This window comes from Gobio gobio, assembly GCF_949357685.1.
Source record: "Gobio gobio genome assembly, chromosome: 12".
Classification (NCBI taxonomy): domain Eukaryota; kingdom Metazoa; phylum Chordata; class Actinopteri; order Cypriniformes; family Gobionidae; genus Gobio; species Gobio gobio.
This window is the reverse complement of record NC_137105.1, coordinates 33,518,374-33,541,651: the sequence shown is the minus strand read 5'-3', so window position 1 is coordinate 33,541,651 and position 23,278 is coordinate 33,518,374. Positions and strand designations below refer to the sequence as shown.

General features: G+C 38.7%; 1 protein-coding gene across 1 annotated transcript; it reads left to right on the top strand.

Annotated features, from left to right (window-relative positions):
- The first annotated feature begins 2,661 nt into the window (after positions 1-2,661).
- On the top strand, positions 2,662-6,807 carry znf770 (zinc finger protein 770). Its single transcript, XM_079830885.1, has 2 exons — positions 2,662-2,861; positions 3,666-6,807. The coding sequence occupies exon 2, from the start codon at positions 3,669-3,671 to the stop codon at positions 6,507-6,509; it is 2,841 nt and encodes a 946-aa protein (XP_079687011.1). The 5' UTR covers positions 2,662-2,861; positions 3,666-3,668; the 3' UTR covers positions 6,510-6,807.
- The last annotated feature ends 16,471 nt before the right edge of the window (positions 6,808-23,278 follow it).

The following is a 23,278-nucleotide window of genomic DNA, read 5'->3' as shown; positions in this document are numbered from 1 at the left end:
TGTTAGCTGGGTTTACGGGGTGACCTTTTTTTGTTTGTTGTGATTTGTACGGAACTGTAGCCTACGATTCTTCAAAAAAGTAAGCACGAAGGTCCACCCATAAACCTAGCATCAGTTGATCGTAAGCAGATCGTATGAAAACGTATGAATGAGATCATACAAATTCATATGAATTACCCCCCATTTTACCCAAACGTTGAATAATTGCCATTAGAGCGTGTGTTGCTGCAGTTTGATGTTCACGGATACATAAAAGCGCACAAGCGCACATCCAGAAAATTGTTCCACGGCACGCTTCACAATAACACATCCGTACACACACATACTGAGGACAGGCTATGGTAATTCAGCTCTCCATGTGGAGAATTACATCAGTATGGGTGTGCGGTGCAGATCCTGTATAAGTGGATGTGCCAGAGGATGATGAATGACTGAGTAAATACCCAGCATCCCAAGAGCCCTGATACAACCAGCCCAAACCCCCATCCATCTGAGCCTGGTCCGCATCACCTCATTTGTCAAGGAAAACCATTTTCTGTGCAGCCGAGCAGCCAGTTTGGGGTTACCGCTCTCTCCCTTATTACAACCGAGGGGATACGTGGAGGTCTCATACACTTCTTAGGAATTCCTTTCATGATTCTACACAGCATTTTTGTAAGCGATTCCAAGAATTGCATATTTGTTTAATCGCTAGACATCCCTCGGTCCCTATTTATCAGCTTGCTTCGAAAATGATATAGGTCTGCAGGTGCTACTATGCTCTGAGCGTATGTGTGTTCAGGTTAGCGTCAAAACAAGATGAAAAAGCAATGCAAATTAATAGTAATAATAGCCAACCTATTTGAAAACTACATTTTTTTAAATTTTCTTGAAGAAAATCTACAAAACTCACCACCACAATGTTGTGGTGCTCGGAATGGTTGTCAGTCCGTTGATGTGTGGTTGCAAGGGTGTTCTTGGTGGTTTCTAGGTTCACGTCTCCGAGTTTCTATGATATCCAGGTCTTCAGTTATAGCCTACCTTGGATTATTTTACTCATTTTATTATGGACCTTTTTTTACATTTTTGTTTGGAACGCGGAAGTAAAGGATAGATTTAAATAGGCTAGAGATAGGCCTATATGGAAAAAAATATTGTTTATATTATCATTTGCTCCAACACCGAAAGAAAAATATAGGCCTACCCTATAGCGTGTTTTCACCACTTTCCGAAAGAAGAAAAAAGATAGACAAAATAGAAGCTGCAGCAGTGCTGAGTTTGTAATGCCATATAAGACAAAACATTTGTATAAATATACATGTAATTTTTTTTTTTTTTTAAAGAAGAAATTACGATATTATTTTTCGCGGAAATGCGTCATGGGTCCATCTGCCAGGCGCTTATAAAAGTAGTTGGCAATTTTGGCAAATCCCCAACCGTAGCCTAAGTATGAGCATATAATGGTGTTGGTTTCCTTAGCAAGACCCACTAATGACATGACTGGAGCTTACATGAAATACACTATTTTAATATAATTACCAGGAGATAATGACGCAGGATTTCAATGGTTCTCGTACAGTCTGTATACATGAGGTCTTATCATGAAGCCCGGGTTTGTGCGAATGGTATTTAGGCTCGAGCTCGACACAAGCACAGAGAGAAACAAAGACTGAGAGCCGTCGTCATTAATCTTAGTCAGTGGCCGGTGCTGGCGCAATCTGCATGACCGGGGCAGTGACAAATGCCACTATGTGACTGCAGCGTCCAATCTCCCCAGCTTCATCTCCCGTTAATGTCACATCCATCAGGCCCGAGCCGCTCGCGCCATGTCGCAGAAAATTAAACTGCTTACAGATAAGGGCTAATTGCATGGACAAGCGCGCGGTGATGGGGTGGTTGCACAAACTGTGCTCCTCTTGCGTGTGACTTCTTTGAAATATGTACCTACTATCCATTATTTTGAGGATAAAAACAGGATATATTTTAAAGCAATATTTTCATTATAACATTCTGAACTTTTTTGTTTTATTATTATTATTATTTTTAAGATAAGCTATATAATGATATGCCTTTCGAATTAAGGATTAAGACATTTGAGGAATCATTTTATTTATTTTTGTAAATGTTTTTAATGCTATCAATTTTATACAACTGTATTTATTTAACTAACCCCACCTTATGCAGGGTTATGTAGGCTACTAGCAGCTGAACGACCACATTGCTTTCGTGATCTCATCCTGCCATACAGCTTAACACTGCCATCTAGTGGTGAAGCTCTGTTTGTACGAATTAGTGGTCTGATATCAAGGTTGTAAACAGCACATTTTTATTTTAAAATGAAATAGGTTTAAAATCACATGCGATAGAAGAGATTGGAAAACACCTACCTTAAGTAGGCTATGACAAAGTGTGCTGTAGCTTAAACTGCAAATGTGAAAGTGCATTGTGATAGCCTATGGGATGCAATAGTGAATCTGGTTGTCCTAAAATCATTTTCATATTTAGTTATGTATGTATGCATGTATTTACAATAATAATACTATTATAAATAGTAGCCTATTTATTATTATTATTACTATTAACAACAACCCTATATCAGTATAATAGGTTAATGCAATATGTTATGAATTGCTTTTAAGATAAAACTGTGGTAACTTGGTATTAGTTGGACATCAAAAGTTCACACAAATATTTTAACAATTGACCAGCAGCGTGCGTGTCTGAGCCCATTGGAACAAGCGCGAGGACGGAACCCTTGCAAATGGATTGTTTCCCGACGTCTGTTTTTATATGGCGGAAGTCTGTTGTGATCGCAATTTCGAACGTGACAGATGGCAAAATGAGCAATATTCTCTCGTTTTAGCATCACGAAATTCTCGAAGGTAAGGTGAAATTATTGCTAAATTGTTGCTTAATTCATACAGTTTCCCCCGTGTCCACTTCATTTTGATGTCGCCCTGGAAATGTGTACTTATTAGTAATTAGCCATATGTGTGTGTGGCCCTAAATTATATAGATGGCAATATTCGAAATCCTTGTCCTTGTGGGGATATTTTTTGGTAATGTAAAAATGCTGAACGTTTTCTGTGATGGGTAAGTTTAGGAGTAGGGTTAGTATAAGAGGGGTGGAATATACAGAATCAGTATACAAACAGTTATGTCTATGGAAAGTCCCTATAAAACATGACAACACAACACATCTGTTTGCAAACATTACATACATAGTACACACAGTACACGTGATCACGTGATGGGATTTTTTGTTGGGCCTAGTAAGTTTTAGCTTTAGCTTAGATCTCGGGCAAGTATAAAACCATTTCTGATCAATACACTCATTAATTTCCATGATGTAATATACTTTGTGATGTACTTTTTGAATTTCCATGATGTAATAACTATACAGAGATGTTTAAAAATTATTTTAAAGAGATTGCATTCATAAAATTAATTAATGAGGCAACCTTGAAAAAAAAATGTACACCATGTTTCTTATCACTAATTGAGAAAAACAAAACCTACATGTGATGGAAAGGCTTTCCTTGAGAACTAGATGTCCCAGTTCTGGACATCAAAATAGATAAATACAAGGTTGACAAAAACATACAAATGGCTTTGCTCCTTTGAATACAAATGTATTTGAAGAATGTGCTTATGAACCAGTGCATAATATTTATTTGTCTTTGCAGTGCATGGAGAGAATGCTTAACATTTCAAGCCAGATGCCAACTCAGATGCAAGTTTCCCTTTCAAATGAGGGAGGTATGGATCTTCACACTGGAACGAGTTTTGCACATTCTTCCAAAACTTCAGAAGGTCAATGGATGGAGGAAAACCAAGAATTTGGGAAACAAGAACCTGGTGTCGCAACACAAAGTGAGGACAAGGATGTAAATGCGAAAGTGGTGCGAACTGAGAATTGTAATGGAAAGAAAAGAGTTTGCCCCGTGTGTAATAAACGATTTGGTGCTCCGTCCAAACTAAAAAGGCATTGCCTTATCCACACGGATCAGAGGCCTTTTCAGTGTTCCATATGCTGTCGTGCCTTCAGGGATCTCTCTCATCTGAAAGTACACATCAGTACTCACACTAAACCTGTGAAGTGGAGGACACCATCACAAAGTGAGGACAAGGATGTAAATGTGAAGGTGTTGCAAAGTGTCACTGAGAATTGTAATGGAAAGAAAAGAGTTTGCCCTGTGTGCCATAAACAATTTGGTGCTCCATCCAAACTAAAAAGGCATTGCCTTATTCACACGGATCAGAGGCCTTTTCATTGTTCCATATGCTGCCATGCCTTTAGGGATCTCTCTCATCTAAAAGCACACATTAGAACTCACACTAACCCTGTGAAGGAGAGGACGCCATCACCCCAGAGCAAGAGAAACAACAGTGTGCCCTGTGATCAAGCGTCTATTTCAAGGTTTAAACACTCAGTGTGTAATGGCCTCGGTGCAACTGTTAGATCTTACTCTCCAAAACAGCTAACACAAAGCGATACCAATTCAACAGATACATTAATTTCAACCGCAGTAGACTTAATTGAAACGAATTCAGGTGCCACGGATGTTGAGATTCGCAAAAATGTTTCAGAAAGTGCTTTAAAAAATAAAAAGGGTCATTGGTGCCCTGTATGTTCAAAATGCTTTAAAGCCCCATCAAAGCTCAGGCGTCACATTCTGATTCATACAAAGCAAAAGCCTTTCAAATGCTTGGTGTGCTTTAAAGATTTCCGACAAAGACACCACTTGGAAGGTCACAAGTGTAAGGAACAATTTAGACTGGAATGCAACTCTTTTTTGAGTGACATGCAGGTAAGAGAGAAAACAGTCCAGCAGAATGTTGTAACTACCACAGTAGATGCCTTGAGTGATATTCAAGGTAGGTGTTTCAAACCAGGGTTGAGATCTTTATCACCAGATGTAGTCACACCTGCCGAAAAAAGGATCCCTCCAGTATCCACGTCGTCAGATCTTATGCGTCCACTTCAACTCAAAAAGAAAGGTGGATATCAGTGTACAATATGCTTGAAGATATTCAGTTTCCCCTCTAAACTAACTCGACATCTATTCATTCATTTGGACGTCAAGCCTTACACTTGCACAATCTGCAGAAAGTCATTCAAGTTGGACTGTTACCTCCATAGACACCTCAAGATACATACGGGAAAAATAAACAACCCCTCTAGGTTGCATGGAATCCCGCAGAAGAACGGGACAAAATCTTCCACACTTGGAGCTTTAAATGGTACAAATAACTGCAGACCGGATGGCGGTAATGTGTCTTTACCTCAGATATTAGACTCTGTAGACACCAAAACATATGAAATGCTTGAATGCAAAAGTAAGCTTAACCAAAATGTCCCCTTGACAGATTCAAAGTCTAGCAGTGTGGAGATTGAGAGCTCTGATACGTTGATAAATACTGAGGCGCAGGCCGCATCCTCCAGCCCAACGTACCTTAAGCGCCAACGTAAAGGTGTGCATCAGTGCTGCATCTGTCAGAAGAACTTTCCGTATCCTTCTAAGCTCTCCAGACATATGTTGAGCCACACAGATTTCAGACCATTTAAGTGTCACATGTGCCCGAAATCATTTAGAGAGCTTTCTCATTTGCAGTGCCACCAGAAGATCCACAAGAAAACGGGTCAGGACATAATTGCCGGCCATTTGGAAAAAGAGCACATGGTTTCTTTCGGTAATACTTTAATATCTAAAGACCAAGATTTGCAAATCTCCTCACAAGATGGAGTTGAAGACTTTGCTTCCGCTCTCCAAGATCAAAATATGGTCACAGATAATATGCCATCTCAAACAATGAATGGTGACTGTAGTGATTCAGGTTTGTTTTTCTCAAATGGTACTAGTCTTCTTGAGAATGTTCAGATCAAGTCAGAGGTTGTTTTCCAGTGCAACAACAAATCCATTTGGGATCTGACGCATAAAACTGACATCTCTGTGCTTGTTGAGGAAAAGGAATCTGACATTGTGCCTTTTGGCAGGGTGAGTGACTGTCCACCCAAAACTGACTCATCTGTCTGTCGTTTTCCTGCCGAATCAAGAGCTGAGAAAAAATGGGCACGTCACATGGATGATATTGAAGATTGTGCCTTTGTGGACTCGGACGCTGTTAAATATGTCCCTGATACTTACGTGCCCCATTTGCATGAGTATTGTCAGAAACCATATCTTCCCAGACTCAAAGAAGAAGTTGTTGCGGGGCATTTGGACTTCCAGGATCCAGGTAAACGCTTTACCGACCCTCCACGTGACTTACCCATTTGCCCTGGCTGTTGTCAATGTTTCCCCACGTTAAACGAATTAAATGCGCATAAATGTGCAAACAGATACCCTGAAGAGAAAATAAAGAAATCCCACCAGTGTGACATTTGCTTCAAAGTCTTTAATGCACCATCAAAACTGAAGAGACACAGTGTCACACACACCAGCCAGAGGCAGTTCCAGTGCACACAGTGTCAGAAGACCTTCACACAGCCCCATCATCTGAAAACACACATACTGTCCCACAGGTAGAAGGGTTACCTCAAGGGTTGCCCAAAGATATGACCCAACCAAAAGGAATTTCACTGTGGATCTGTTGTGTTCTGCGTAGTTTCGTGAAGTACCTTTGTCTTGATTTGTCTTTACAAATACAGAAACGTTCAAGATTTTTGTTGATAATGTTTAATGGCGTGTTCATTTTATTTTATTGCTAAATGTTGTATTTAATTTTACAGCATGTCATGAAACCATATAATTAATATAATAAGTTAATGTGTAAAAAAGAAATGAAAATAAAAAAACGATATTTAGTTGGTTATGACCCAACTCCGTGTGGCTGTTCCACTTGTCTTTTTTCTTTTTTAATTTAACAGAAGAGTGAAGTCATTTGCTGCACTGAAAAAATAAGCGTTGCATGAAATTTGACCATGTATTTTTAATTCATATTTTTTTTTAAAAACTTATTTTTGTTCAGTCATTTCATTTTATTCCGTAATTGGTGATCATAGTGTGATGTAATTTGCTGTAGTTTGCTTCCATTTGCTGTAATTTGCTTCCATCTTAAGCCACTAGATGGTGTAATATGCTTTCTCACTCTTAACATATGGTGGCCCGCAAATGTCTATAGCAGGGAATGAGGAAAATGATCCATCCTTGTGGCTTTTATCAAGCTACCAATCAGATTTGCACAGTGTGGCTGAAATTAATGTATATCCTATATAATAGCCATAGGCATATAATCACATTTTTATACATTACTTGCAATCTATAACTTCTTTGTTTATAAACTTCTTCCATAGTTTCCTTTAGTAGCCTACAGGTCATGTGAGTTCAGCGTTCAAGTAGGAAACTGGGTGGATGATTAACTTTATTTTTAAATCTAGCCTAATATTTCCTGGAATTATGAGTGTGTGATTTATTTATTTATTTAAGTTGTGAAATCACTCTGTGTACCGGTTGGCTTTATTCAAGTTTAATGTCTGCTCTACCTGTGAACAAATTCACCTCACTGGACACACTGACCTCTCTGTTTTAATGATAGTCCTATATTAATCTATAATTGGTTTGTTGCAGGGTTCACATTTTATGGTTATCTGTAAGTGTTGAGATCTGAAATAAGTTTCTGCGTAGCCTGACGTTTTTGTTTTCCCCCTCATGAGACATCTTCATTCAACAATCAACCAACCTAATCCTTCACACGATGCTTTCTGTATCACATGATGTTATAAATCTGTTGTGGGCTAGTTCACACTTATCAGTATTCAACTTACATTCTAGGTCACCCTCAGATTAAGCTTTGTTCTCATCATTTACATTTCTCTTGAGGAGGTTAACACAAAGTTTAATCCAATGAAAAGTATCTATCTGCTATGGCTATGATAGGATCATGGAGTCATTTAGGTCAAATACATTGTTAAATGTCGGCTAATGATGTTTTGTGGCGAGACAAAGGGATTTTGTTTATACCGTCAAATATATCCACAAATGCTTGATCAAGCGACAATTCATAGTTATGTATTGCTTCATGCTTTTTAATGTGTGACCCAGACCAACGAGTGGATATTGTCCTCCCAAGCGGATGAACATTCAACATGCAACACACAACTGGCAGGTCATTAGTGCTACAACAAATGGCTTCACTAATACGAACTATGCTCATTCAGAATTTATTATTTCCAGTGTCACAAGTTATAAAGTTATTTTAGAACCACTGTAGTGAGATGGACTTTGTAACGACGTCTTTAGTACCTTTTATGGGTCTTGAGAGTGAACCATGCATTGTGCCAATGGAGGCCTTTCTGAGCCAACGGATTTCAACTAAAATATCTTCACTTGTGTTCCGAAGATGAACGGAGGTCTTACGGGTGTCGAACGACATGAGGGTAAGTAATTAATGACAGAATTTTCATTTTTGGGTGAAAATTTAATTAAAATTAAACTAACCATTTAATGTTGTCTGACTTGAGACAGCGTCAACAACGTGCCATAGTATGTAACATGCTATAAAAATTTAAAGTTATTGTGCACACTGAGTAGAATGGTATAACTTATTCAATGGAAATGTATTGCTTCATCTCAATTCATCTGTTCTACATTTAAATAACTGTTTATTTGACAAATATTACATTATTACACTTTGTCTAAAGAAATCAAACACAGTGGAAAGCAGAAAGTGTCCCACTTGACGTCTACATTGTTTAGCTTGTCCCCCAACTGCAAGTGACAAATGCCAGCAAACAAAATATATTCTAAGAACATTTCGCTAACTTTCACATTAAAGGGTTAGTTCACCCAAAAATGAAAATAATGTAATTTATTAATTACCCTTATGCCGTTCCACACCCGTGAGACCTCCGTTAATTTTCGGAACACAAATTAAAATATTTTTGTTGAAATCCGATGGCTCAGTGAGGCCTCCATAGGCAGCAATGAAATGTACGCTTTCAGGATCCATTAATGTACTAAAAACATATTTAAATCAGTTCATGTGAGTACAGTGGTTCAATATTATTATTGTAAAGCACGGATAATATTTTTGGTGCGCCAAAAAAACTAAATAACGACTTATATAGTGATAACCGATTTCAAATCACTGCTTCATGAAGATTCGGAGCGTATCGAATCAGCAAGTCCAATCATGATTCGGATCGCGTGTCAAACCGCCAAACTGCTGAAATCATGTGACTTTGGCGCTCTGAACCACTGAATCGATACGCTGATTCGATATGCTCCGAAGCATATCGGATGTATCGATTTACGGCGAAGTAACGGGGTAACCCCTGACCCGGAGGCGCAGAGGATAGAGCAAAACCAAACACCGGTCATGAATTAGATGTCTATAACGAGAATTTTTTTAAAGAAATGTCAGTGGATTTCGATATAAGAGAAGAGGAGCTTGAGTTGTTGCCCAGTCCTATCTGCGAGAGGTGTCAAAGCATACATCGCCTTACATTGCGCCAGAGGTTACTCTTTTAGCGTAATTCGACTTGCGTAGGCCGTCTGCAGGAAGCTAATTATTTTAGACTATAAAGTTTTAAAAATGGGTATTTTTCTTACAAAAATGCATCACTTTGCTTCAGAAGGCCTTTATTATCACCGTGGAGTTGTATGGATTACTTTTATGATGGATGGATGGATGCAATCTTTGGGAGTTAAAATAAGGAACGCTATTCACTACCATTATAAAGCTTGGAAGAGCAATGATATTTTTGAATATAACTCCGATTGTGTTCATCTGAAAGTCATTTAGACCTAGGATGGCTAGAGGGTGAGTAAATCATGGGATAATTTTTGGGTGAACTATCCCTTTAAGGGAACATTCCATTCTATATATATATTTTTTTTCCAAACATAATGGGAATGTTACTTTTGAATTTTCTCTGAACATTCTGAATCAAGTTGTAACCTTTCAAAAATGGCAGACAAACGTCCAACAAAAATATTGTATTATGTATTATGTGTTAACATTTTGAGAACATTATTAAAGACCAGATAACTCTGAATGAACATTCCAGGGCCGGACAGGGCCAAAATTTCAGGCCGGGAAACCTCACACCCACCCAGGCCATCCCATACACCCACAATACATTGTGGAACCACAGAGAACCATATTTATTGTTGCCAACAGGTTTAAATCCTTAGACTGAGGTTGTGCAAAATAATTAAAGGTTCTCTCTTGAACTGCACCTTCACTTCCCTTTTCTTTTTTATTCTCTTCATTTTCCCTGATAATCTCTCTGTCTGTGTGTGTGTGTGTGTGTGTGTGTGTGTGTGTGTGTGTGTGTGTGTGTGTGTGTGTGTGTGTGTGTGTGTGTGTGTGTGTGTGTGTGTGTGTGTGTGTGTGTGTGTGTGTGTGTGTGTGTGTGTGTGTGTGTGTGTGTGTGTGTGTGTGTGTGTGTGTGTACTTTTCTTGTACCAGTCACTTATTCTTCTGCAGGTCTACTGTCTACAGAACTGTCTTAAGAAAAAATAATAATAATAATAATTATAATTTGTTTTCACACTTAATTTATTTTAGGTAAAATTAAAGAATCATATTAGGACAATCTGTTGTTGCTATTTTATCTGAAAATATCCAATATTTAACAACTATTCCATGCAAATATATTAAAACAAATGTTCTAAATTTCTTATATGTCAAAATTAGTACAATAATAAATACATTACGACAATATCTTTATAGAAAAATCATAATAATGAACATGTTTTTCTTTTTCCTATTTTTGTTGTTGTCTTGCCCAGCTCACCTCAAAACCTATAAATCAATGTGAATATCTGTCTGTTAAATTACTACTGTAACTTTACAATATAATAATGATGTCCTTTAGCATACAGGTTTTTTTTTTTGAGTGACAATAGTAATGGGGTTCTACTGCTAACATTTGTTAGCCGTTTAATAACCTACTTAGCTAAATAAACAAAGACAAAGTAGCCTATTTACAGGTTAAACTGACCTGCATTTGAAGCCCTGGAGAGGTTTTGCAACTTCTTCTTTGGGAGCTTTCCCTCAATGTTCCAGCCTCCACCTGGCCGCTTCCTCTGCTTCATCCAGTCCCTTTCCCTGATTGCTCTGTTTGAAACATGTGAGCCGAATCATATCATTGCCTGTCTAGACTAACCGTTGCATGATTTACTATCGATTTATTGTCGAATGGCGAATTCGGAAATTATCACTTCAGTGCATTTGGTTGTCAATAATATATTATTAATATAATTTATTTCGTTTTTTAAAGAAAGAGGGCAGAGGGCAAAATCAGTTGCAGGCCACCAGGAATTCACCCAGTTACTTTGTCCATAACTTTGAGAGAACCTTGCCAGAACGTTGGTCAAAGTTCTCAGAAGAGGGGAATCTTGCCGATCAGTAATGTGAGGCAAAGTCGAAGTCAAACGTGTGTTATTTTTGCAATTCACATTGACACCTATTGGGTGTCTTGTCTCATATGACCATTTGTGTGTGAGTGAAAGGTTAGGATCCATTTAAGATGAAACAACAAGTGATAGCCAACTGGGTCTTTTGTGCTCTTCTGTGATTGAAGTCAGCAGCTGAATATGGTGAACCTCTTCATAGTTGAGAGCAGTTGGTACCCTGCTAAGTTGACCAAGGACTGCCTGCAATATGGACTAAAAAAAGTATTAATCTGTGTATTGTTTAGATCTGATAATTTCCATGTACATTTATTGTCATTAGAGGTAATGTCTTCAGCTGTAACACAGTAAATCGTGATGTGCTACAGGACTGAGAATCTGTGGAGTGGTTTGAACATGTGTAACTATTTCTGAGCACTCTGGACTGGCTGTCCAAAACCTCCAAAAATGTGACCTTATCAGGCAGTGTGTGGAGGTATGATGCTTTGATGCAGATCCCTATGCCTGCAGTGGAAGGTGAACAACAGTTTGAATCTTTTCATAATGGGAAGTTGAAACTTTTTAGACAAGGTTCGATGTTGATAACCTCAGAGCTTCTTAATTCCCCCAAAAATCCCTTGCGAGTTTTGTTAAATTCTCTATTCAGCTAAAATCCCTTGAGCTCAGATGTTCTCATTTTCCTGTAGTGTTTGCCCATTTGTGCGTGCAAGTTCAACCGCTCTCTCCGTGATATGAGGATCTCCTTTCAAATCCCTCTATCCCTTTTTCATTCCAACAATGGCAGCTCAGTGTCAATAAGACTGTTCCAAAATAACCTCCGACTGTGAGGCAGAGTGCTGTATGTTTTTATTATGAGCCTGTAAAAGATGTCAGCCGAGCACACCTCTCAGCGGGGCTCTGCCACACTCGGTTTAAGAAGCGGTGACGATGTCAAACTCCCTGCAGGCGACAGGATTCCAGCGGTTTAATTTTCTTTAAGTAGGCCCAGTCATGCAAGGACACTCACAGATCAGAGGCCTTTCTTTGATATAAATTTTTTTTTGTCTATGAAATGTGCTGCCACAATGCATAGGTATTGTGGGCAGTTGTCAGGACATTGCAATTTAGTTGCTACGATGTTTTGCATATTGTTTTTTTTATAATTTTGCAATGTTACTAGAATGTTCTGTGTGATTGCTATCGACCTTTTTCCTGAAAAGCCTACTGCGTTTTGAATTATGGGTGGCACTTCCGATTTGGGGAGCTTCCATTCAAAAAGACGAGTAATTTCAAATCATAAGGTTGTGCAACAAATAAAGCTTTTTCTTCAAATAAAGACATCATGAGAATAACGTAATGCTTGGTATTTTAACGTGTTGAAAGTACGTTATGAGTATATATGTTTTTACAAGAATGTCAATGGCAAGAGCTCTTTTTAGTCACTGCATTCTTTTCCTTGTGATTAATTTAATTTCACCTTTGTATTCCACTGTAACAGTTTGAAAAAGGACAACACATACTGCACATTTGTGGTCTGTTCTCCCTATTTATTTTACGATATATCCCATTAATAATTAACTGGAATGCACAAAGAATCTCTCGATTTCCTCCTCAAATCCTCAAGTCGCTTTCCAGGTTTGTTTTCACAGGTAAATACAATTTATTATCTGTCAAAATGACGGAAATCACTTTGAAATAGTATCACGCAATGCTGAAGTTAATGAACATTTTTGATTAAGGCAACGTGATATTTAACCTGTCCATTATTGCTGTGGAAAGAATCGTGCTTTTGGTGTCATTCATGGGCCTTTGGAAGAACCTTGTTGATGCTTTTACACTTTTAAATGTTCTTTTAATGTTCGATGGTTGAAGGTAAGAATAATGTCTAATGGTAAGAATAATGGTATGGTTGAGTAGAATAATGTCATCTCATTGTACCCAGTCAAAAAAAAAAGGTATTTTTGCGTTCATAGAGCGAGCCTTTCACTGACTGTTTACAGCTTAGCAGAAGTTACACCCATAATTCGCTCAAAGCGTCATGGGGCGCATGGAATAGGGCTGTTGCTATAGTCTATGCATTTGCTAATGTGTTCTAAATGTATTTAGAATGTTATTTTAGAATGTAGTAAGCAACTGGCCCAAGTCAAAAAATCCCACCCCTTATTTATGACCCTTAGAATGGCTCAGATCTTCTATTATCTGCCATTTGAAAACCATAAGAGAAGAAGTAATAGTAATAAAGCAGGCAATTTGAGTTATCAATCGTGTCCATAGCACTATTGGTGCACATCTTTATTTGTCAATTCCGGATCCAATTATTATGAAACCAGTAAGAAATGAGTGACAAGCATCCCATTAGTCATGTTATAATACCTTCTCTGTTCTGCAGCCAAAGAGACTTATCTCCGCTCTAGATTGGCACCATATAAAAGTGCTCTTCCCTTAACCCCACTCCACATCCACTGTGACCTTGTCCCTATTCTGAAGATTTCCCCCCTCTGTCAACCCGGGATGAAGTTACACTCATAGGCATTCCAGTGGTCTGAAGCCACAAGGGTCTCTCTCAGCTGTAGCCCCCGGGGTCTGTCTGCTGGCACTCTGATGTGTGTTTGTGTTAGTGGTAATAATAGAAGGTTAAGTGTGTGATGATGCAGGATCCGATCTTTGGAGCTGGGGTGAGAATGAGAGGCATCTCTGAGGGTAGGAAGCCAGGATATTTTGGACAGGCCGGGCCAGGGTCTTTCACTTCAGCAGCAGAGGTTCTGGTTTCAAGGCCGTCCCCTCCTCAAAGCTCAGAAACCTTACACCACAAGAATTGACTTAATGTGACTCAGCACCTCAACTTCACTGGCGACCATAGTGGGTCAGGTATTCAAGACTAGGAGGTCATACTGTTGTTTGAATCTATGAGAATGGTTGTTTTATTAATGGATCTCTAATAGGCAATTGAGGCAGTTGTTATTTACTGCAGCTTGCTGCAGTAGGGAAGGGAAGCATCACTATTACTATTGTTTAAACTTAATAAATAATTGATACACATTCCCCTAAATAACTACTTAGCACATGTTGGCCCAAACTGTTTGTGCTATGGACATGAATAGGCCCTATCTCAAATCACCGGCTTGATGGGAGGTGTGCTATTAATTTTTTTCTAAATGACCAGATTTTTGGGTATAACTCTATTTTGATGGCCCCTTTAACACATTCGACTATAAGTAACAGTGCACCTACAAGTCTACTAACTCTCATTAGAGTGTTAGTAGAGTAGACTGGTAAGGTTAGAATAAGTGGACATGTAGTTGCAAAGTTACTTATAGTCATTAGAATGTCCGTTGGAGGACCAACACAATAAAGAGTTAGCAGATATTAAGCAGACAGTCTTCTAATACACTATTGAGAGTTAGTTGACATGTAGTTGCAAAGTTACTTATAGTCAACAGAATGTTCAAAAGGGACCATAAAAATAAAGTGTTACCAATTTTTGTCTTTTGGATGATAAAATGAGTGAAACATTTCCATAGACTTAATAGAAACATATGGACCAATATTATAGAGACTTTTTTGCTTTGTATTTTATATACACATATAACAACCACCCAGAATACCCTAAAACCACTTATCAAAGTCGTTTGAAAGACCCAAAGCAACGTGCTAATAGCCAAGCAATGTGCTAACCACTCAGAACATGATAGAAAAAAATAATTGCAACTACCCAGAACAAATGTTAACAATCATTCAGAATATGTTAGGAGATATTCATATGCCAGAGAAACAAGTGTGCAGCAGCCATCTTTAGAATTTGTTTTTGAACTTCCATTTTTGAGGTAGATCTCTACATATTTCTATGGCATCGCTGTTGAAGAGTAATTAGCTGGTGACGTGGATTTACTTATTGTAGAGTTAATGAAAGTTACCATGAGAATTGTAATGTTTGAAGTGGATGTCATAATAAATGTCAGTGGGCCGGGAAGATTTTAAAATGAGCAGTTCATTCATAAATCCGTAAGATCTTACCTTCATGCTGTAGAAATACAAACCAGAAGATAGAATACAACGAGCGCAGCGCTGACAGGGGGAAGGGCTACATAAGGTCTATAGGATAAATTACATTCTACATGCTAACAACCACACTCAATATTTTAGCAAAACCATTATAACCATGAAGAACACCCTAGGAACTGCATTGAAACCACTCAGAACGTGTTAGCTAATTTGTCACCACCCCTTGCAACTTCATAGCAAAATGTTAACAACAACAAAAATGTTAGCAAAGTTGTTTCCACCACCCAGAACATGCTTATAAATAAAGGGTCTTTATTGTCATTGCTGGTTACAGAACCTTTAACATCCATGGAATCTTTCCATTGCACAAAGGGTTCTTTATAGTAGAAAAAAAGGTTATTTGGATTATTAAAATGTTCTTCACACTATGAAACAATGCAGAGCAAAGTGCTGATAAAGAAGCAAAGTCGTTGCAACTTGCAACTACCTAGAACACCCTAATGTGGCAGTGGTCATTTTGCATTGGTCAAACAAATTTAAAATTCAAATGTACTAAAAAATCTAGTTAATGGTTTTATAAATCATATGCAAGGTTGGCATGGTTGTGAACTATAAAATGTTTCCTCTGTAACTGCCTTTCAAGGGGGCACAACCATTGTCTGTGTGGTCTAAACACTTCCTAGGGAAAATTTGTCACCATTTTGCTGACCTGTAAACAAACAGTAATCTTGGCACCTCTCAAGTCTTAGGTTTTACTGTGCATGGTACTCTCTGCTCTGGGCAAACAGGTGCGTTTGTGTGTGTGTGTGTGTGTGTGTGTGTGTGTGTGTGTGTGTGTGTGTGTGTGTGTGTGTGTGTGTGTGTGTGTGTGTGTGTGTGTGTGTGTGTGTGTGTGTGTGTGTGTTAAGGAGGGGAGTGTGAGCTGTCAAACACCCAAGCAGCTGTTCCACAAGTGACCATCCCCCTAAGCATACACATACAAACCTTCTCAAACTGAAAGCAACAGGAAGCACCAGGGAGCCAATGTCTACGAAACAGTTGTTCCATCCTTTTTTTAAGTCCTTCACAAATGACAGCAGATGAATCAACACTAGAAAGAAGATTTTAGTCACAAGGGTGTTTCAAAACAACCACTGGACCACACACGAAAGAAAACTGGAAGGTGCGTTCACAATAGTGACATTTTGGCAAAATGTCATGGGCAAAAAGGCCCACAGCTCACACAGAAGTCACTTTCAAATCAAGCTTCCTGCTGGTGAAAACAGCAATCTTCATGACCAAGTTGAACCCTTTGCCAAATCTGTATGATGAAATGTTTCACTCTCAAGGAACGGTTACACTTAACTTTGAAAATGCAAAAATTGAATGGTTGAGGTGAGCCTCTGAGGCTCCGCCTTCTTTGACATGGAAATCTTCTCCAGTTAATTTCTTCTGTTCAGTCCCTCAAGGTCGGACATCCACAAGTAAAGATATGAACTCACTGGAGAGCTGCTTTATAGCAGAAAATGTAGTTGCAATTCTACTTGAAAGAAACACAGACACTGTTTTTTTTCTTCATGTAACTGTAAAGCAGCTTGTTTTAACCCTTAAAGCAGATGAATTTTTTGCCAATTATTATTACATATTCAGGTCTTTAGCGGAACAATATATAACACGGATGGATCTCTACCTGTCGCGATAAACTCCCTTGATATTATAGATTAACATTACAGAAGATTAAAATAAAGCATATTTTGTCACCTTTTGGAGCTTGGAAGGGTTCCGTTTGAGCAGAGCTCTGTCAGAGCTCATTTCCCAGTACATTTAGCATCTGGCTCATATTCGCGATCTCAAACATATTCTCAAAACAATCATTTTCAAAATCTTCTTCACCAGATCCACCATCAAGTGACACTAATATTTGATTGTGTTCAGTACTTGCTCTGCAGTAAATCGCTGAGCCATTTCAAGTTTTGCTGATGATACTTCCTATTCTTTTGTTTTCTGCCTGCGGTAACTATGAGTGAAACGTCACTTCATCATTGTGTATCAAACATATCCACCTTGTGTAATAAAGGTGAATTGCACTTATTCAGTCATCAAAGATTAATGTATTGTTGTGCAGAAAAAAATATAGAAGAATACCAAGGGTGCATTCACACTTGTAGTTCGGTTCGTTTGGTCCGGACCAAAAAACGAAACATATAGTCCTGGTCCGCTTAGCGTTCACACTGGCATTTTTAACAGCGAACCTAAAGTTACCGAACCAAAGGCATAGGGATACGGTCACAACTTGATTGGTCGGCTTTTATGACGTATATTTTGCGATGGAGCTTGCTTACCGAACATTCAAAACAATGCTGTGTGCTGGATTAAACGCGATCATTTTATGCGTGTATATATAGTTTTATTTTTACCAGCTGAGAACTCACGAAGAGCTCATAAAATGTTCAAAACAGCACCAGGATTTCAGCACCAGAAGATCTGCATATATTGATGAGGAACTTCACCTCCTCGTTGCTCCACGTTTGCCCTCTACTCATTTTGGATACACAGATCTTTCCGCGTCGTCAAATCAGCTGACTTGTAGTGGCATCTTGTGACAGCACGTCCTGTTTTGTGGTTCGTTTACATGTCTTTGGTCGGTGTTGCGTTCATATATCAATCGAACCGCTCCAGAGTTTGTTTGGAAGTGGATAGAGACCCATCTTTTTAGCAGTCTCGGTCCGCTTGTTTGGTGCGCACCAGGGTTCATATGGCAGCGTTCACATGTGTTCAAATCAACCGCACTAACCAAGCAATCGCACCAGGGTTCGTTTTAATCGAACCAAACATGACAAGTGTGAAGTAAGGAGGTTGATGTTTAACTTAAAAAATGAATGAGGAGGAGGGTAGTGAATGACGTTCTGGGTCACTAAAGACCCGAGGTATGCGTTTAAGGGTTAAAGCAATCTGTTGTATAAAGCTGATGCAAACATTTCCACATCACGATGATCAGATGCTTTCGTAACTGCTCATTTCTCACCTCATTTTTGTTGTGTGTTGTTTATTGTGTCATTGAGAGGAAAGAGCGCAGCGCATATTTAAATATACATCTAAACGCCACTCTCAGGAGCGTTGTGATGTTCGTTAAAGGGGTGATAGAACACATTCTTTCAAAAGCTTGATTGTGTTTGTGGGGTGCACTGTAACATGTGTTCATGCTTCGTTTTTTGAAAATTGCATTATTTTTCATATATTTTACCTTTATTCTACACTGCTCTGTCCCTCCTTGTAAAAAAGGTCTGATGGTTTCCGGGTTCTATGAAGCCGGTCCCTCAAAAATACGTAACGGGCTCAGATTGGTTAGCTGGCCCAGTGTGTTGTGATTCGCTAACCGCCTAGTGCACGTTTTTCGGAAATGTCACGCCCCTTACCTTTATCGGTAGTCTGTGCTTTGGTAGTATTAGAAACAATGGCGTCAATAAAACCATGCAAATTTGAGCCTGAATCGGACCCAGACAATTTTAGTGAAGATGATCGAGCAGAACCTGTTCAACCTGTTCAGTCCTCAAGAGTAAAGATAGCGGGTATATAGTGATCGCTACTGAATGGCACCGTTACTTTTGTATTTTTAGAATGATTATAGCCAAATATCTGTCGCAAGAACTATTAACCCAAAACAAACACTAAACATTGGCTTTACTATAGTAGACAAATCAAACACAGAACCATGTTCAGCATGCCCTTAGATAAACAAGCATGTAGATAAACAATACATAAAAGCTCTAATCAACAAATAATTTACTCTAATTCCAAGTTCGCTGTTGAGATTTTAAAAAAGTTTGTAACGTTAGGTGTTTGTCGTATAACGTTAAGTATGAATGAGCATTTAACAAACTGGTTTGCAGAGCCAAACAGCGTTGTCATCTGTATACTTCCTTGCTACAACGTACAATTAACAATACGAACTATTACAGGAAAACACATTGACGAAAAATAAATCATACTTACAGGTTGTGGCCCATAAACAGCTTCTGTTTTTAAATCCATCTTTCAGGACAAGCCGTTGTGCGAATCCTTCATTGAACTCGCAAAGATTGTGGAAGCTTTCCTCCGTGAAATGTGCAGCGGGAGCCGGGCGCGCCCATTGTGCATCCACACTGGCAGTGTTTGTCTAGCGCAGCTGAACCGCGGCTCGTGTATTGCAAATACAGACGAATATTGTCCATTATGTCACATTTTCCGGTCTTCTCCTCTGACCCCTGTCTGTCTCGTGCTTTGATTTATGATGGGCAGCATATATCTGCTGCAAATGCGACCGTGTTCACCTCTGTCTCATACACACATGCATATAACATGTTGTATGTTAAACGCACTGCAACGCACCCCCGTCCCTAGGAAGGCTGAACAAAGTGGACCTGCATCCGGATGAAAATAACAGCGTTCCGTCGGCATTGCTGCAACAACACTCCAGCCTACTAACTATACCACAACAACTCTTCTCCACAGCAATACAAAATGGCCTCGCCCCCCCTTATTTAATATTCTCGGAGGAGGGGTTTATGTAAATATTGGGACTGGTGATGTCAGCAACCCTGGAGGAATGTCTAGTAGTCCCTACCGGCCGTTTGCTGTAGTCCTTATAAATTGATTTCTTTAAAAGCAAATATCTCCCTTTGCTTTAAACTTTGAACGCTGTAACTTTGCAGATGTTATTTATGCTCAAACAGCAACATTACACACTAGCTAAAGTTAGAAAGGTGAAATCATGTTTTACCACCCCTTTAACAGTATTCTGCTGCTCTGGTAACTTATTTTACTCATAAGCGAAGAATGAAAAAGAACTTTGCCGTGGGTATATCGAGGCCTTTAACATTGACGTTTCTGAAATGTGATGTTTTGTTTACACATTCGGACACACATTCAGAATGTTTGCTTACATAAAGAGCACACAGTAAGTGTACCATTACCATACAAGAGAGAAGAAGAAGAGAGAGAGAGACGGTGGCGACAGGTTATTCCTGTGAAGCTGGCATGAGTTCGGCTCTCCACACATAGAGCACAGAGAGGGCGTGGATTCAGCATTCCACACTCCACTATGAAATGTCTGGCTCTCATCCAGCCTTTATTCAAGATTACATTTGACACAGACCGCTCAATCCCCCATACATCAAATTACATTTATGGCCTTTATGTATTGTCACTAGTTATTGATCGCTGATAGACCAATCCTAACTGAAGATCTTATTTTGAGTATTATAACTGGCAACAAATGTACTGTATTTTATTTTGATTCCCTGCCTTTCCTGGGTTGTACCTTTGAATGTCTAACTCATTAAAATACATATTACTGAATGCCAGTTCTGTGGGTCATTCAGAGCGTACGATGAGTGATGAGAGAGGTTAGTAGGGCACAGCATGGCTCACATCATAATTATGTAATCAGCTATTTATAAAATGTGAGCGACAATGTCAGAACATTGCTCAGTACGTAGTATTGGATATCTGATTAAGCCTTTTCTGAAACCACCAATGTGCTGTGTGATGAATGCATTTAACAAATCAGAGGATGAAATGCATCGAGTTTCAGAGGGCCACAGAAAGATCTAGCCGGCAACAAGCAACATATCCTGTGACAAGACCAGACGGCATTACTATCCAGAGAATGTGACCCTAGAATAATAATGTTTCTGTGCTCAACGGAAACCTCAGCTCATCTGAAGACGTATGACCTTCAGCTTTCCTTTTTAAGTACCTAATAAGCACAAGAGGTCCTTAAAGGGCAAAGGAGACGCACGTACATTTCATGTCATGGAAACCATTTGCATACCCTTTTAAGATTAGCAAGAACATTGTGAACAAATGATTACTATAATTTGCGGGAAAACCATGAGGAGATGCCCTCAACGTGAATGTTAAACACACTTTTGAAGTGTGAGTGGATTATTTGGAAGGAAGAGCTGCGAGAAAAACAGCAAGTAGATTAAGCACAACTGCTGGCCCCTTACAGGCTGTTTTGCTTCTAAAAGGGATTACAGTTTACTGTAAGTTCAAAGCGAGTGTATTGCAGATGAAAGCAAGTTGTGAAGACTGAATTTACATAGCAACACAAATATGAAGAATATTCTTCATTATTATGAACCTTTTTGGGAGCTTGTCGCAAATACTTGCACACGTGTGGTTCAAGCAAATATCAAGGTTATTTTTGTAGCAGCCAAATCACCCTTAACACAACCACGAGTTCAAATAGAGGAAACCTTAAGCCCCTGCCGGCTGACAGATGCTCAGACAGAGAATGTTGGGGATTATGCAAAAAGCAGCACGTTACATCACTCAGTAGTCACATGAATTTAACATTATGAGAGGGAACGGTCATTACTGATATAGACACTGTAGCGCAAATGAACACTGAACAATGGAAATACAGATACAGCAACATACTTTCTTTTGACAAGAAATGGTGCAAAATGTTGATGCAGGAGAGAGGAGGTTAACTCAGAGGGGTGATAACGCCGCAAATCAGCAATTTCGGGTTAAATACTTTTAATACAGTGAACACCGGCAGTGGTTGTTGATGTGACTTCCACAATCCCTATTTATAAATTCTCTATTCATCATTTTAACTCTGCTAACCTCAGAGTGTGGGTCTTTGACATGGATTTTCAAAGGTGCTGATGTGGTACCACAGGATTGCAAAGTGTTCTTTGAACCTTCTTCTATGAAACCTGCCTATCAGAAACAGAGCAGCTTCCTATGAATACAATTCATCTTAATCATTGCCAGGGTTGGGGAGTAATGAAATGCATGTAAATTGGTTAAGTATTTAAAATACAAAATTTGAGAAATTGTATTTCATAACAGTTACATTTTAAATGGGTGGTAATCAAATTACAGTTACATCCAGAAAGTATTTTAGATTACCAAAGTGATTACTTTTGAATTTTTATGTAATTTATTTCATTTAAACATTAAATGAAAATGTGCTGTGGGCGGAGCTAATGAGTCATGAGGAAAAAACGTAAAAAGGGGACAAAAAAAACTTTAATAAAAGACTTTAATAAAAAAATAAAGGTAATTGCGACTTTTTATCTCACAGTTTAGACTTTATAAAACGCAATTGTGTGTTTAAATCTCGCAATTCTGAGATAAAAAGTCAGAACTGTGAGATAAAAAGTTGCAATTAGGCCTACCTTTTTTATATTTAGTTGTGGAAACAAGCTTCTCTAAAATACAATGCATTAAAGGGTTAGTTCACCCAAAAATAAAAATAAAATAGCCCACGATTTACTCACCCTCAAGTTATCCTAGGTGTATATGACATTCTTCTTTCAGACGAATAAAATCAGAGTTATTAGGCCTATTAAAAAAGTCCTGGCTAATCCAAGCATTATAACGGCAGTGAATTGTTGTCTCGTTTATGAAGTAAATGGGTGGTAATCAAATTACAGTTACACCCGGAAAGTATTTTAGATTACCAAAGTGATTACTTTTGAATTTTTATGTAATTTATTTCATTTAAACATTAATGTAAACTGTAACAGGCAATTAAAGGGTACATAACACACAGTTTCTGCCAAGAAGATATTATGAAGACATTAAGAAGAATGTCATATACACCTAGGATGACTTGAGGGTGAGTAAATCATGGGCTAAATTTCATTTTTGGGTGAACCAACCCTTTAAGAACAGGGGGTGGAAACTTTTGAAAAGGATTATGTGTACATTGTTCTTATTTTGTTTAAAGATCATATTTTTTCCCCATTTAATACTGTCCTTCAGAAGCTAATAACTACATGTTTTTGCAGAAGACAAAATTAGTACAAACCCTGTTCATTCAATTCAAAAAGTGTCAGGGTTCTGTCACTTCTGTCTAGTTTATTCATGGTTTTGTGACAGAGCCCTGACACTCCTGTATTGTTTGTCTTGTCTTGTGTGAGCGCGCAGCTTTGAGCATGCTCAGGCTGCGTGCTCTTCTGTCCTTGTGTTTTGTGTGC